The 16,213-nt window shown below is 45.9% G+C and overlaps 1 protein-coding gene across 2 annotated transcripts in view; it reads right to left on the bottom strand.

Moving 5' to 3' along the window:
• The window catches only part of CCBE1 (collagen and calcium binding EGF domains 1), a 247,532-nt gene extending 232,648 nt beyond the window's left edge, over positions 1-14,884 (bottom strand). Inside the window, exons 1-2 of one of the 2 annotated variants that reach the window (XM_046672021.1) lie at positions 11,847-14,884; positions 11,289-11,369 (exon numbers count right to left, since the gene is read on the bottom strand). In XM_046672021.1, the coding sequence (XP_046527977.1) occupies positions 11,289-11,369; positions 11,847-11,977 (212 nt within the window). In that variant the 5' untranslated portion in view covers positions 11,978-14,884. The remainder of the gene's footprint in view (positions 1-11,288; positions 11,370-11,846) is intronic. The other variant, XM_046672020.1, reaches the window with a different exon arrangement.
• Positions 14,885-16,213: the final 1,329 nt, after the last annotated feature.

The following is a 16,213-nucleotide window of genomic DNA, read 5'->3' as shown; positions in this document are numbered from 1 at the left end:
AAGACAAACCTAAAAATGGAATGGGAAGAGACTCTGCCAGCACACAGATTTCCTATCACACCATGTGGAAAAACGAGTGTTTGTGTTTGATGCTTACAAGGAAAGAAAAACACAGCTTGACACTGAAATGCTTCCATTTATAATACACTGAGCCATGTTTACATCTTGGGAGAAGGTTCATGCAGCGCAGCAAAAAAGCAAAATATTGTTTTTAAATGCACCAAAGCTCACTAAGTAGCTCCAGACACCAAGCTGAGAGCCTGCAAAAGGAAATAAAAAGTGATGGAATTTGCACTATGGGATTCAGAACTGATGAGCTTGAGAAGAACTACTTATGAGGAATGGTCTACCCTTCTTGATCCACTTCTGCCCACTTCATAACTCCCCTCACTGCCCTTGAATCATCCCACACTGAGAAGAGAGGAGATGCCAGGAGAAAAAGAACAGGCCCCAGCAGATAAGGGATGGGAGACACCAGGTTTGTTGACGGTCCACCAACACAAGCTTCGGCTATCAATTTCCCAGTGGAGGAGCCCGGACCTGCAAGTGCAAAAGACAGGAGGGTCCAGGCTTAGCGGCCACAGAAGATAGAAACAGAGACCATTTATCCTCCAGCAAAGAACCAGCTGCTCACCCCCTTTGGCTTTTTGCTCCAAGGTTTTCAACCTTGGCTGCATTACTGGAATCATGCAAGGAGCTTTTAAAAATTCCTGGTGCCTGGCAACCACCTCCAGAGTTTCTGATGTAATAGTCTAGTGTGCCATCTCAACACTGGGATTTGTTTTAAAGCTCATCAGGTGATTCCAATGTGCAGTCCAGAATCGGTGCCTGTGGCTTTACAAGTAGGAAGCAAAGAACAGCCACGTGAGAGCGCAAGCGCTGGAACAGATGCAGTGACGATCAGGACAGTGCTTCCCAACTTACTGTGCATAGGAAATACCCAGGGACCTTGTTCAAAGGCAGATTCTGATTCAGTAGGTCTGGGGGGGGGGGGTACCCTCAGAATGTGCATTTCTAACTGTGACGTCTATAAGGGATTAGAACAGATGATAGCCTCCATCCTCTGGTCCCATCCTAGAGAGAGAAGTTCCACAGGAGTGAACGGCACAGATAACATGGTTTATGCCATTTTAGATGAAGTTTAATCCTCTTCCTTCTTCAGTGGTATTGGTAAAGGCATTAAACTTCATTAGATAGTTCAGGGTCACCATGGCAGACAGTGCTACCCGTGGAAATTATAGTGTGTGTGAAAAATATCCCCTTTATTACACAGCCCCATTGTATGCTGGGCTTTTTGGTGGGGAGGGGATGTTATGGACTGAAGTGTGTCCTCCAAAAATTCTTATGTTGAAGTCCTAACTCCAGTAACTCAGAATGTGACTGTATGTAGACAGAGGAGCTGCATAGAGGTCATCGAGTTAAAATGAGGCCATTAGAATGGGCCCTAATCCCATATGAAGTGGTGTCCTTATAGGAGGAGATTAGGACACAGACACATACAGCGGAAAGACCTTGTGAGGACACAGGGAGAAGACAAGCAGTCTGCAAGCCAAGGAGAGGTCTCAGAGGGACCAATCCCGCCAATACCTGGTCTCGGGCTTCTAGTCTCCAGAATTGCGAGAAAATAAATGTCTGCGGTTTAAGCCATCCAAGCTTATACTAGTTTGTTTAGGCAGTCCTGGCAAATACGGGGCGGGGGGGGGTTCATGTGCCTACTTTTGATAACTTGTCCAACAGAGGCTTTCACCAGTCCTTAGAGTGGAACTCGCATCTCTATTTCTAGCAGTCTTCCTTCCCAATTCTAAAAGCATCTCTTCAATTTGTGGTTGGCAGGAAAGCAAGGTCACCACAGTCAGGCCTTTAAGAGCAGCCCAGTGGTTAGAAGAACACAGGCTTTGGAGTCAGACTGTCTGGCTCGGAACCCGGCTCTGCCACGCACCTGCTCTGGAACCCCAAGTGAGATCCGTTTCTGAAACAGCAAGCCTTCCCACCAAGGGAAATCTGAGGGACTCATCGAGGAAAGAACACGAAATTTGTGATCTCTTTATGATACCGGCTTTGGTATTCAGAGCCCCCCTCCCCCCTTTTTCCAACTGTATTCCAGATAAAAATTGTTGACTGATTAAGTGACCTCCACATCAGTAAGGGATTCTCATATAAAATTTCTTTGCTTTTGTCCACCTAGCTAAGCCAGAACACGCAACAGTGAGTTCCAGAAAACGCTAAAATCAATTTTTACAGAGTTCTTAAAAACTCCTCAACCAAACTCTGAGATCTCAGATAATCCCCATTGATGTTGCATTCTAGGTTCTTCTAACCTTTCAGAGTCTTTCAGGACTAAACTCCAGCACTTTTTTTGGAAGAACCGTGCCTCCAATGAACAGTCATCGTGGTCTTGGTGGGGTCCCAGGAAGAAAACCCACACAGCAGAGCGGAGGTTGCCATCACAAAAATCATGGGCCATTTCTCTATAGGAAAATTCCAAAATGAAACACGGACACATTAGCAAGAGCAAGGCCAAGTGAAAGCAAAGGGAGACAACAGTTGGAGGGAAAGCCAAGGCATGGTCTCCACACTGGCTTTTAGACAGCTCCCGACCTCCGAGGAAATGCCGGACACACGCAAGAGGTTACAAACACTGCATTTGTAAATCTGTCAACCTTTATAAACTAGTCTGCCTCTCTCTTAATCTCCATTCATCTGAATCAGTACAAATGGCTGTTACCAAGGTCAGAAGATCCCACATGACTTAACCATGTTTTTCACCCAACTCCATCTCCATAGGATGCTGTTCCTTATTTTTCCTCTTTGCGACAGCCTACAGCATTTCTTTATTGTCCTAACATGTCGAGTGGTACATATATTTTCTTTCTTTTCCCTTCTCCAAAACACCATTCACAGACTTTGCTTCTCCTCCCCTTTTACAAGAAAGTATTTCTTTCAAATAATTCTCTCTCCTTTCTCCACCACTTTCCCCCTATACTCAGCGTCAGAAGGCATTGCTATTTAGAAGTCTCCATGAGTTTTATGGAGCAAAACAGTCAGCATTATTAAAAGGCAGCTCAGAGCTTAAGTTCAAAAGTTTAATTACTGATACATGGTGCATAGTTCAACTGTGTAACGGTATAATACTTCTTAGCCATATAAGGAAAAACGTCATGTTGTAACTCTGATTTAGAGTACCCTTCATCGAAAATGGCTGTTTCTACATGTGTGTTCCTCAGATGAAATATATACTATTTATTACATAAATATATACTATCATTTGAGTTTTGAATGTGAAGTTTTATGCCATAGAAATGCAAAACTAATGTGTTGAAGTTTATGGAGGGGTGGATTCAAGTCAACAAAGCATGTGATGATCGATAGGCAAGTCAGGAATTAAAGGGGCAGATTAGTAATGGCAATCCAAGGATTACTCAACTGGCACAGGAAGGCTTGTCTTGGAAACATGTAGAAAAGCAGCAGTAAGACTATACTTAACTATTTGCAATAAAACCAGCTTATTAAAAACACCTGACAAGGTACACTCATTTTTGAGTATCATTTAGGGATGATGACTAAAAGTTCCAGCTTATCAATAACTATGATTGATTCCTGGAGATCAGGAAACCAAGTCACAAAGATGCTCAGGCCAGGAGATCCAAATACAATAAAATAAAGTAATACAAAGGCAAGGACCCAAAGAGGAAGCTGACTAAATGCCCCCAAAGTCACCTCTTCGAGGACTCAGACCTTGGACAAGGTTACATATAGATGGAAAACCCCACTCCTGGTCTTTGTATTAAGAAGGCTCTTCAGAAGTTGTACAGCTTTTTCTGTAAAGGGCCAGATAGTAAATATCTCAGGCTTTGGGAGCCAAATAAGGTCTCTGCTACATGGTCTTTTTTTTTTTTTTAAACAACCTTTTAGAAAAGTACAAAGCATTCTTACATCAGTGGTTGTATAAAAACATGTCTGGCCCTACTTTGCGAACTCTTCTCTATACCAAACTCCCAGAGCCAGATCCCAGTGCAGAGGGCCCTCCTGGCTTCCCACCTGTTCTCTGTACAAGCAGCCGCTGGGCTGAGAGCTGCCCCTGCCATTCCCAGAGACTGAGGATGAGGGGCTTCACTCCAGCAGCGTGACCAGAGAACATCCCACAGGAGTGGCCCAGAGGGAAAGGTTGAGAATGGATTTGAAGGCTGAAAATGAATGCCCTCCAAGTTTCTGAAATCCTAATGGGCAAAGAAATATAATCTAGCTCATGTTCTACCCCAAGGAACAAGGTGGCAATATATACCCTCATCCACTCTCTCTCACACCTGCTGGTGACTCATATGCATCACGTCTTGAAGCTGGGAAGATGCACTTCTTCGATCAATGGGGACTAAATGTGTAAACGTAACACCACGCCATGGCCTACAGGTACTTCAGGATGAAAACAAATCATCCAGAAGGTTCAGATGCACTTATGATGGATCTATGATGGATTATTAGGAGAATCAAGGAATGTTAGAGGAGCATGCACTCTTACTGCACTCTGCTTAAAGTTACTGTTGGAACATGTAAGGTGAACTGGACCAAGGTATTTGTCCCTGGGGGCCAGTTCCGACACTGCCATCTACCTCACAGAGTACACGGCCAGAGAATTCACCACCTCTTTGTAATGCTTTCACATGCCAATAACTCTTAGAAGAAACTTGTGGCACATGCTAATTCCTTGCTAGCATCTCTGCAGAAAAAGACTTTGGTTACCACCAATCCCTAGGTTCTTGAATCCCTGCTTGGAGCTGTGGCATTTCTCTTGCTGAAAGGACACAGCTGGGCCACAGGAAATTTCAAGCTCTTAGTCCCCCAAATGTGACATTAATCAGATGTGCGTCAAAAGTATCTTAAAAACGTCCCAAAAAGACATCTCTGGCTCAAAATTCCCTTACCGAAAGAAAAATTGAATTAAAACCCATACATTTCATGAGGGTAGAGGTTTGGATTTTCCTGCCTCACTCACAGTATTCTAAGCGCCTAGAACTGTGCTTGGCACATAGTAAGCTTGCAAGTATTTGTCAAATAAACGAACAGAAATTTTTGGTAAATTGGTCGACGGCTTCATGGACAAGAAAGAACCTAGCTTGGCAGAAGAGAAGCTGCAGATGTTACAGCTGTTTACTTTCCCATTCTCCAAACAAAAACAAATGGAGACAGAACAGAGACCTTTGTTCTGAGTATTCAGCAATGCCCCAAATGCAAGCAGACCCCCTAACTCACAAACGCAGTCAGGGTCCTGCAGAGGAGCGGGATGGCAGGCCTGGGGAAGCTGAACTGGGCACTGACACAAACCACTGATTGAAATGCAAACTTTGTCCTGAGAAGACAGTGTATCTAGAAAAGAGAGGGCTCCTGCTTTTTCCAGGTGCACCCAACCCCAGGCTCCCTTAGAAAAGACGAAGTGAATTAACACAGGAAGTCAGGCATCAACAACTCCAGGGACAATGACGAGAACCGGACCCGGTCCCAAAGGACACACCAGTAGTGGTGAGTTCAACTGTTAGCTGTTTCCTATCACTTCATATTGTTTCTCTGAGAATAAGTGGAAAATGATACAGAACCTTGGCTTGGCCGACACCCTCTACCTTCCCACACTCTAACACCTGTTCTTCAGCTTTAAAAATAAAAGGCTAGGGAAGGGAGCCAGATTCCCTTTAAAACTGCAATCGTTCACTTCAAGGCCAGCGTCTACAGGGCAATTAACACGCAGGCAGGAATGCACAGGTCCTCTTTGGGGGTAGATTAAACAGCAAGTTCACAGAGTTAGCTATAGCTGCCAGAATCAGCACCTGTAGCACATTAGCAATTAAAGCTAAGCAGGTCAAGCTGGCAACCATTCGAAGACAATGGCAGCATCTCACAGAGGTGCAGGTAACCTCTGGTTTCTAAAAAGGCCTTCCCCTCTCAGCTGGAAAACGAGGGACACTTGGATAGCAACAGAAACTCTGGAAGGCCAACAGATTTAAGTCAAATCCCGTCATTATTTACTTGTAACGTTAACATATTCTTGGCTCAGTCATTCGACAATGTGTATGGAGCACTGTCCAGGCATGGGGCCAGCCTCTGAGGATACAGTGGTGGACGAGGGGACACACGATCCCCGCCCTCAGGGGGAGGCAGCGTCCGGCACAGCGAAACAGAGGCTGCCTGCAGCATGCCTGGGACTCAGGCAGTTCTGCACAAAGCCACCCCCACGTCCCCTGCTCTGTCCTTCGCAACGTGCACACCACTTCCTCCTTATCGTTAGGATATGGACAGTTGTGAAGATACAGATGCTGTCTGAAAGGGGGAGCCGCGAGCCCTGAAAGAGCCGACCACAACCCACAGAGCTGCCCCCGGTGCCTGTCCTAAGCTGTGCTGCCCACGGGAGCGGGAGGCAGCAGCGACAGCAGAATGGGCTGAGCACCTAAGGATTTGACTTTTAGTCTCATGTCTGCTAAGACGACCCTCCATGACCCCAAGCAAGGAGGAAACCTCTAAGAGCCTCTAAAATGCCTAACTATGCCTTCTGGTCACAAAGTAGGGCACCTTGTGTATTCAGGCAGGAGGCAGGGAGCAAAGATATGCTCTAATTTTCCCAAGGCTCGAGATTTCTGGGCTATGCTACATCTGGAAAAGCATCTAAAAACAACTGATGTGGGACAGGTGTGTAAACTCTCGCTGTTTCTGGTTGTAGTCTGTATTTGCTCTTTCAAAAGTGTCTACTGTAAAGCTCAGAACTCAAAATTCAACGAATGTCCTGAGCATCTAGTAGGTACACTCAACCTGCCAGACTTAGGGAGACGCAGCAGTGACGGGGAGAGGTGATATTCAGCAAGCACTTCCCTCTGTATATCAACTCATCTAATCCTCACAGTGACCCTGTAACTCCAGTAGGAATGTGATTTCAAAAGAGAACTAAAGCACCGAGATTAAGAAACGTTCAAGGTCACAAAGCAATTAAGTAGCAGAGCTAAGATTCAAACCAGGGCCAAGTTTCCATTATTGTGGTGTTTTGACATCAGTAAAGCCCCTGTAGGAACTCAGTGACCTAGTACATTCTACCATCTTTCCTCCAATGCAGCCTTAGCTGGAGCCCAGCTCTCTCAATCTGGTGGTGCTGCTCTCATCAACTGACCTCCTTAATTGATTGGATGTTCTCTCCAAATTCTAAGTAGACACATTTGCAGAAATATCATGTGAACTTTAACGTTTTAACAGAATTTGGCAACACTGTTGCATTATCTCAAAGACAAGTGGGAGTTTTTGCATCCCCATGTCATTTCCCATGGGAATGAACACTAAGCAACATCAATGTTTAATTAAAGACATCACTGACCCAACAAATACAGCTGAGGAGCAGATGGGGGCCTCCACTTGGAGGTCCATGAACCACAAAGCTTAAAATAATAGCTAATGCAGCTTAAACATCTAACATACCATGTCAAACAACCACGTTGAAAAAGTCTTCTCTTGCCCATCAAGCCATTCCTAGCCATTTCCAAGCTCTCCTCCATCAGTGACAGTCAAGATAAACTATATGACTTTGTGTACCATTGTGTATTGGTACAATTTCAAAGACCTTGGTCTAAAAATCAAGTCTGGAAACATCTGGGACCCGGGACTGTAGCTTATTCCCCCATGCTCAAACGTTTTCTAAGCCTAGTTAAAGCTCATAATAGATGTTCAACAAATTCTTCAGTGGATCAGAGTTAATTAGGATCTTTACTGGACACAGCCTTACTCAAAAATTGGATTTTCTTGGCATTTCCTGTAAACAAATGTATTCCTTTTCTATTAAAAAGCTCTTAACATGTCATTTTCTTGATACGAGACCCAATAAAGGAAAGGTAAGCACAAACCTTTTATTCAAACTACACGATTTGAGAAAGAGGGAAAATCAACTTGTGAGAACAACTTTAATAGCCACAAAATAGGTAATGCTATGAAAACTTTATATGCTTGGTTTGGCTATAATAAATTCAGAGTCTAGATAAGTCACACACCAACTCCGAAATCTTAACTACTGGTAAAAGAGCACACGCTACACCCCGTTCTAATGCTGAGCAAATATGTGCTCTTTAAGCTTGTTAAGCTGTCACTGGCATTCATTCAATACATGTTCATTAAACTTTAGGTACTTGACACAATGCACATTGGGGTAGGCAGGCTCTTGAGACACAGACCCTGTGATTAAGATGAAATCCTACAAGAAAGCTATACAAGTAGGAACCAATTTTATATATAATATGATAACAAAGTCAATTGTTTAAGACAGCTCTGAAGAGCAATGGCAATTCAGAAAAGCCACTGTGGTCATGGTGGATGTTGCAGTTTTCTATCAAGCTGTCTTTCGAATTTATAGCCATCTGAATTTATAGACTTCTTCCTTACTTAGATCCCAGGATCTAGAAAGTTCGGCCTTATCGGCAGACACCTCGGGGATGATGAAAGAGCCCAGGCTTTGAAGTCAAACAAACCTGGGTTTGAATCTTGACTCTCATTTATATTAACTTTGTGACCCTGGGCAAATTTACTTAATCCCTCTGAGTTTCAGTTCCCTCCTCCGTAAAACCAAGATAATACAAACGCCACTGAGTGGCTTTCAGGATTAGAGAATGTACGTAAAATGCACAGAACAGCGCTGAACACAAAGTCCTCAGATTGTCATTATTCAATAGATAACATACGAGGCTCAAGCGGAAAGGGTTGCTCAGGTGAAAACATGTAAAACAAATGTACAAAGGTTGGGGGGGGGAGGTCCAGACCAAAGATTATTCCAAACTCGTCTTTTCTCCCTATCACTTTGGTCTCCAGATACTTCTAGATATAATGGCAGATCAGATTTATTACATCTACCACACTCATTTTAGTGTTAAACAAATTCTCAATATTAATAATGATTTAAAAAAAAACACTTTCAACAAGCTCAGAAGCTACTTCCGGCATTCTTTCAGTTGTCCTTAGGGCTGTTCACCAAAGGCCGTCTGCTAAACAGTGGGATTCCATGCAGTCAGCATTCCCAGAGCAGTAGCCCTGCTATTTTACTTACAGCTTAATTAAGGGTCATCCGAGAGTTGAAGAGTCTGGTTTCCTGGAAGGCTGGGCCTTGGTCTAGTTATAGGTTAACAGAGTAGAAGGGGTAACTCCTCCCTCATCCACAGGGGTCTTCGAGCTACCCTGAGGACCGGTCTTAATGGGTTTGCACCATGAGCAGGTTGAGGACACTGGTCTCTACAGCAGCGCTTCTCCAGCTTTAATGCACATCTCATTAACACACAGGTCTGGGGAGGGCCTCAGACTAACAAGCTCCAAGAGGATGCCCTTGGGAGCAGCAAGGTCTACAGGGCCAGGACAATCAGAATCCACAAACCAAGGAACACACAGTATCCTTCCATTCTTGAGGTTCAAAAGCAAAATGGGGACAGTAACTGCCAGCCAACTTAGTCTTTAAGAAATTTACTAAATTATGGAAGACATATAAGACCAATGGAGTACACACAGAACTCTTGACTTCCATAAAGGAAGTAACAAGACAAAACCAAAAAACTCTTACTATTCACAGTGACCATTACCACTTTCTCCCACTGTAAACATTCTCTCCCATTCCTCTCATTTCCCAAAACAAAGTTCTTTACTCTTCTCCGAGATACAAAATAGCCTTTTGTCAGTCATCATAAACTGTTCTTTGGATAGCTGTCAATGAAAACATGTCAAGACACTGTTAGTCTCTTTAGTTGAGATTCTTGGTGTAAAGGAAACCACGCTGTTTTAAAAAATCTGGAAAAGATGACAGCAACAGCATAACAAGTTAAATCAGCTTACAACACTAACTGGGAGCCCACGGACTCTGAAAATCCGATACACATTCTCCAAATGTCCCCGATTCATGTGCAGTCTGACCTTTAAGGACCAAACACATAAGCAAACCATCTCAAGGACACTCTCCACGTTAAATTAGAGGCTTTATACTGCGGTGATAGGAAAACGATGTGTCCCAAGAAAATATTGTGGTCCTGTGGATGAGACACAGGGCTGGCGGAATGACCTGGCTTACCGGGTTCACCTCTTCAAGTCCTTACCTGCCAAGTGAACACACTCCCTTCTCCCGTAACTAACCTGTTTTGTTCAGTGTTCATTACCAAGCCCAAGGAGTGACTGCTGATTCGCCTAAATGATCCATCGCAGTCATTCCATGGCCAACAACAGATCTTAAAGCATAACTGATGGGACCTGTGTACCACTAACCTCACCAGCCCTGGAACCACTTACACCTGATAAGCATGCTAAATAACATTTCTTGCAGCTGAAAGCATTTCGACTGATTCATCTTCTATAGTGTTATGAATAGTAAGACTTCCTTCTCTTTCAACTTCGAGAATTTCCGTTTCCTTGTACTTCCCAACATTTATCCTGGCACCCCAGCCAGAGCGTAGGATTCCCAAAAACAGAGCGAGTCTGGAGTGTGTGATCCCAGCACCTTGAACAGTATCTTTAAAAAGCAGGCAACTAATAAATGTTCATGGGCACGTGCCTCCGTCCAGTGAAAGCATCAGAACAGAGGCCAAGAGTATTAAACAAGAAACGGACCCTCACACCTCCAAAGGGCTGCCAGCAGGGAAGTCATTCCCTCCTCTTGTTGAGAATAAGAACCACCTGGGGAGTTTTCAAACTGCAGACCCCCTAGCCCTGTCCAGGCTTAGCTCTAACAAGCACCCAGGTGATTTGCGGACTGCACTTTCAGAAAAACTGTTCTCCTTGCGGCTCAATCTTGACGTTTGTTTTCACTCAACACAAAAATATCAGCCGCCCGCAATCCGCCCCCATCCTTTTGCCCACAGAGGCCGTTAGAGTATTACACTGTGTCCCAGCAGAAGGTCAAAGACAGCCAAGGGCCAAGTATTTCCTTGTTGTTGACTTGATTTTCAAAACAAAACGCAAATGGAAAAACATCTTTGCTGTGCCGCACTGTTTACACCCAGAATCCAGTTCACTTTCCTTATAAATTTTCACCTTCCCCTACGACCCCCCAACCAAGTATTCCAGGGAGTGGTAAACAACTTCAGGACCTCAGGGCACAAACTCTTGGTGCAGGCTCTCGGTTGCCCGTCGTTGCTCTGGCCCAGAAACAAAGGTCTGTACCTGGAGAGCTCACCCAGCACTTCCCAGCACCACCATGGCCCCTGGTCCCCAAGCGCGTCTCCAAACCCCTTCTTTGCGGCGCCGCCTTCCCAACCACCCAGGATGCGCAGGGACGGACTTTGCGGAGCTCCGGGTCTTACCTGAAACACGTGGTGAGCTCACCCGAAGGCTTCAGACACGGGTATTTGGTCGTGGCGATTTTGTTTTCCGAGCAGACTTCTCTACGAAAGAGTTGGAGAGGCAACGTCGTTGATTCTCCCCGGAGTGCGGCGGGCAGTGCGCTGGGGGAGCCCTAGCGCGCGACGACTGCAGGGATCTGCGTGCCGGCGCGCCGAGCAGCCGCTGGTCCCCGAGCGCGTACGCCGAGCGGACTCCGGGGTCAGGGGCGGGCCAGGCGAGAGCCCAGCGGAGCGAACCCAGACCCAGGAGAAGAAGAGCTGAAGATGCGGGGCACTGGAGGGCGGCAGGAATGCAGCGCGGGGGTATCAGGGAGCCCTAGACCCACAGATCGGGGGAGCCCGGGCTGACGGTGGAGACTGTTACCCGGGAGCAGAGCTTAACGTCGCCCAGGACATCTGAGCACTCAGCCCGTGCCCGGTGGGGCGAGGGCGCGCGGGTTGCTGCAGGGGTGGGTGATGGGGGCACCACCTGCACCCGGAGAGCCGAGCGCGCACCAAGCAGGGGTTGGCAGCGCTTACCTGTCGCCGTCTTCCGACTCCTCTCGGTAGCTCCACGTGTGTCCCAGCGCCAGGAGCAGCAGCAGCGGACCCAGGCTCCTGCTCAGCTGCCCCCTCGCCGCCCCTCCCCGGCTCGGAGGCGGCGGCACCATCAGGGAAGCTCCCGGCTTCTTCCCGCCGCCGGCGCTCTCTCCCGGCCCTGGGCCCAGCTCCTCCGCGGCTGCCGCCGCCTTCCCTCTCCCGGCAGGGGGCGCCGAAGGGCAGGGGCGTTTGCACCACCTGCGCGCGGTACAGGGGTTGCGGGCGTCTTGGGGCTGGGGGGAATCAAGCTGGGAGTTGGGGTGCTGGGCGCAAACCCCGCAGAGACGTAGGTAAACGGGGCGCCCGGACGGGGCAAGAGTCGTGGGGTTCAGGTCGTCTAGCTCGGGATGTTCACGCCGGGGTGACAGACTTGCGGCTTTGGGCTACGCCCTCCCCTCGTCCCTCTTCCTCCGCGGGGAGAGCAGGGCAGGGTGCGGAAAGCAGGCTGTTGCTTGCATTTTACACCAGGGTCGCGCGACCAGGAGGAGGAGGAGCCGATTCCCACCCCGGGAAAAGGGAGGGGGAGCAGAGGGGTTAATAAGCTTCCTTCCTGTTGTCAGTTGATTTCTAATGACCAGGGTCAGGCCAACGTTTGTCTTTCAACCCCTCGAGCTCCGACACGGTGCTTTCCCGCTATCCCAGTCTTCTCTTAGAAGAAGAAGGGAGGAAGGAGTTGGAAGGCTACAGCGGTTCTCCCAAACTGCCTTCTCCAACCTGAAAGAGCACAATTTATAGAGCGCAGTCTGCGAGAAAAATCTCTTAGAAGAAAGTCCTCCGGTTGTTTCATTTGTTCATAAAGCTGCTCTTTTCTTCATACCTCGAGGTCGATCAAGTAATGAGCTCTGATTGAGTCTTTCTGGGAGTTTTAAATCCTCTTGCCCTGAGCGGCTTTAATGCTGTTTCAAAGCACGCACGTGAGAGCTGGAAACTCCTCGAAGATCAGGTGAGACCCTAAAGGGGGCAGTTAGTCGCCAGCCCTGCCCCCTGCTAGTTAACGCAGCGGTGTTTATGGGTTGCGTGAAAACCCGGGATGGGATGGCCGCTGGTAAAGCCGCTCATTTGCTGGTGATCCAACTGTAATTCGTATACGTCTGCATCTTAACACTTTGTTGTACATTAGGGGCGTCTGTGACTGTTAAAGAGAAGCTCGTGACATAAACGTGCCCGGCAGAGCCCAGCAAGTGCTCGTGGCCCAGAAATAAGTAGGGAGAGCACGAGGTTGTAATGCCTAACCTCTAAAAAATGCATGGTTCTGCAGCTCCCAGGGCAATGCAGTGAAGAGGTAGCTTGTTCACAAGTTACCGGTGTGCTAATGGGTTAGGTAAACAGGCGTTTTGATTGAAAATATTCTAGGAGTCCAACTTCTTAGCTCAGTGAGGTGGTTTTTTTCTACAAAACAGACATGGCAGGCGGTGAAACAGACTTGTTATTGAAATATGGTGTTACACAAAAGAAGTGAATTTTTCACGTGGTAATTCAGAATACACTTCGGAAGCTTGCAAAACCTGGGAGTGACCATCATGGGGTCAGAAAAAAAAACCAACCTGGATTCAGAGTCAGGCTGTGTGGCTTCCTAAATGTCTGACCTTGGGCCAATTAACCTTTCTGAAACTCAGTTTTCCTATCTGTAAAATGGGGAACCTCCCTCCTAAGTGTTTGTGAATATTAAATTAGGTAATGCATATGAAGCATTTTTCACAGAGCCCAGCATATATTGAGTGCTCAGTAGACATTATTTTGACAAATTGCACAGAATTTTGAATTTTAACTTTGTAATTTTCCACTTTCTAGATGAAGAGTTTATTTCAGTACAGCTGTTTGGGTTCCTAAAGAGATACTTCTAAGTACATGAAAAATAAACCCATTCTGGAGCTTGTAAAAATGGTATCACTTTAGATTGTACCACAAAAGTGTTTAATCCCCATCTCGTAGGAAAGACGCCATACCTTGCCATCTTTTTTCTCATCTTTACTCCTTATATTTTTCTACTGTTGCGTTATGGATGTTAGTTCTACAAATTATAAAGCATGATGTAAGAGATTGGTTATCAGTTTCATTAAATAGTTAATAAGCCACATATGGGGAGATGCGGCTTTAAAGAGAAAGTAATTCAGGCTGCAAAATGATAAAAGCTAAACCGTGTCCCTTATGCACAGCTGTGTGGCAGAAGATTGGGGACGGGGCCAACCTTGCCGCCTCCTTATTTTCAGCCCGGTACACTGAGCCCAGAGGAGAATGAGGCGTCAGAGGAGGTGCTGGGGTCAAGCAAACAGCCCAGGTTTGCCTGGGGAGGCGATGCGAGGGTGGGTGGTGAGCGCATTTCGGGAAGAGGTGAGCTGGAGCAGAGACCTTGTGAAAACCTTTGCCTGGAGGCCTGGAACTGAAACTCATCAGCAGCTACTGACAGCACGACATTTAGTGTGGGGCTTGCGGGGCTGGGCTGGAGGGCAGAGCCAAGCGCAAGGAGATGGGGAAGGCCATGTATGGACACCAGCCCCCTGAAAAGTTAAATACTCCTGTAAAAGACAAAACCTGCATTTGCTCAGGCTGCAGCCTGCATGGGAGCTGTCAGAATGAGGCTGAGCGCCCTGGGGACCTCCAGGGTCTTACTCTCTCCTGATACTCGAACTCTCCCCTGCGGCGCACAAGCTCCCCCTCCCCGGCTTGCCCCCACTGACCTGCCCTGTTCCCTCACTTATGAAACACTGGATGAGAGGACTCAGCTCCTGCCTGTTTCCTTGGAGTGTTACGAAGATTAATGATATGGATCTAAATGCTCCTCAGGGAGGCTCTGTATGATTATTTCTTTTCAACATACCACTCTCTGCGATGTTTTCCATATAGACCTGTCAGCTGCCCTGAAACAAGCCAGAGAGTGGATAGTTATACAATTTACCTTCCTAGGGAGGCCGGCCTGTGCCTGGGGCTTCACAGTGCAGACTGTGCTAGAGGTTAGATTCGCTAGTGGACCAGGTCTTTTTAAGGACTGCTGAGTGTTGCCTGGGGGAGGGTGGACGCCCCCCCCCCACCGTGGGGGGCGGGGGGGTGCGGAGGGAGGTTGATTAGCTGGAGAATATAGAGGCCAGCATGCAAAAGCAAAGTGAAAGGAAAAAAGAAAAGTAAAAACTAGGTCATAGGGCAGAGAGTACTCTAAATAAGACCAACGGCCTCTTCCACTCATTGTTTTTTATTTTTACGTTTTATTTTTTCTTGAGATTGACATATAAGATATTAGTTTCGGGTGTATAACATAATGATTCAACAAATGTATATATTGAGAAATGATCACCACAGTAAGTCCAGTTAATGTCCATGAACATATATATTGATAATTTTTTTTCTTGTGATGAGAACTTTTAAGATCTCTTGTCTTAGCAACTGGCAAATATACAATACAATAATATTAACTATAGTCACCAAGCTGTACATTATATCCCATGACTTATTTTATAGCAGGAATTTTGTACCTTTTGACCACCTTCACCCATTTTGCTCACTCATTTTTAAGGGACTCCAACGTCTTATTTGGAGAGAATCAACATAGCATTAAAAAATATCAATAAGAAAAATTACTATAGGGAACAGAGCACCACTAATCGGGGGCACAATTCATTATTATTTGTTTCAAATTTCACTTATACAAAGGATTTGTGGTAGCTGAAAACTATGTGCTATTTTACAGTGTATATATTTATTATATGCATTGTGTAGAGCATATATTATGTATAGTTACAGCAAGATTAGATAAAGCAAGGCAAAGGAAAAATCAGGATTGAATAATAAAATGAAGCCGAAGGGAAGTGAGCTGGCAGGATTGTATAAGCAGAAAGTCCTGTGCTATGTTTAAAGCAGATCACGGATGAGTTCTCTGATTCTCAGACGTTAGTTCAGGATAATTACATGATCAGTTACAAGATTCAAGGTAGCCATAAAGGAAAAGCCTATAAATTGCTCAAAAAAAAAAAAAACAACCTCAGATTTTTCTGGTTGGTCTCCCTGAAATATAACAAGTCATCTAACCGTCAGATAAAGATCTCCTCATAGAAACAAGACTTAACAAGTGTGGGTAGCGTTCCTACTGATGTGTGAGTGATATACAATGTAATATCCCTAAAAGAAACAGGTTGCCCTGATACCTTTCCTTCAGTTTCAGTTTTGATTGACATATGGCCAAGTCAGTTTAGAGAAGTAGGATTACACCTTAGAAGTGTTAAAGTGTGCCAATCTCCAAGCCATTGTGAGGAAATGCTTGAGGCGAGAAGACTGGAACATGTTAATACAGTAAAAGGATTTAAAAGCCCTGGTTT

This window comes from Equus quagga, chromosome 9 (genome assembly GCF_021613505.1).
Source record: "Equus quagga isolate Etosha38 chromosome 9, UCLA_HA_Equagga_1.0, whole genome shotgun sequence".
In the NCBI taxonomy this organism is placed as follows: Eukaryota; Metazoa; Chordata; class Mammalia; order Perissodactyla; family Equidae; genus Equus; species Equus quagga.
Note: the sequence above shows the minus strand (reverse complement) of the source record. Positions and strands in the feature narration are given on the sequence as shown.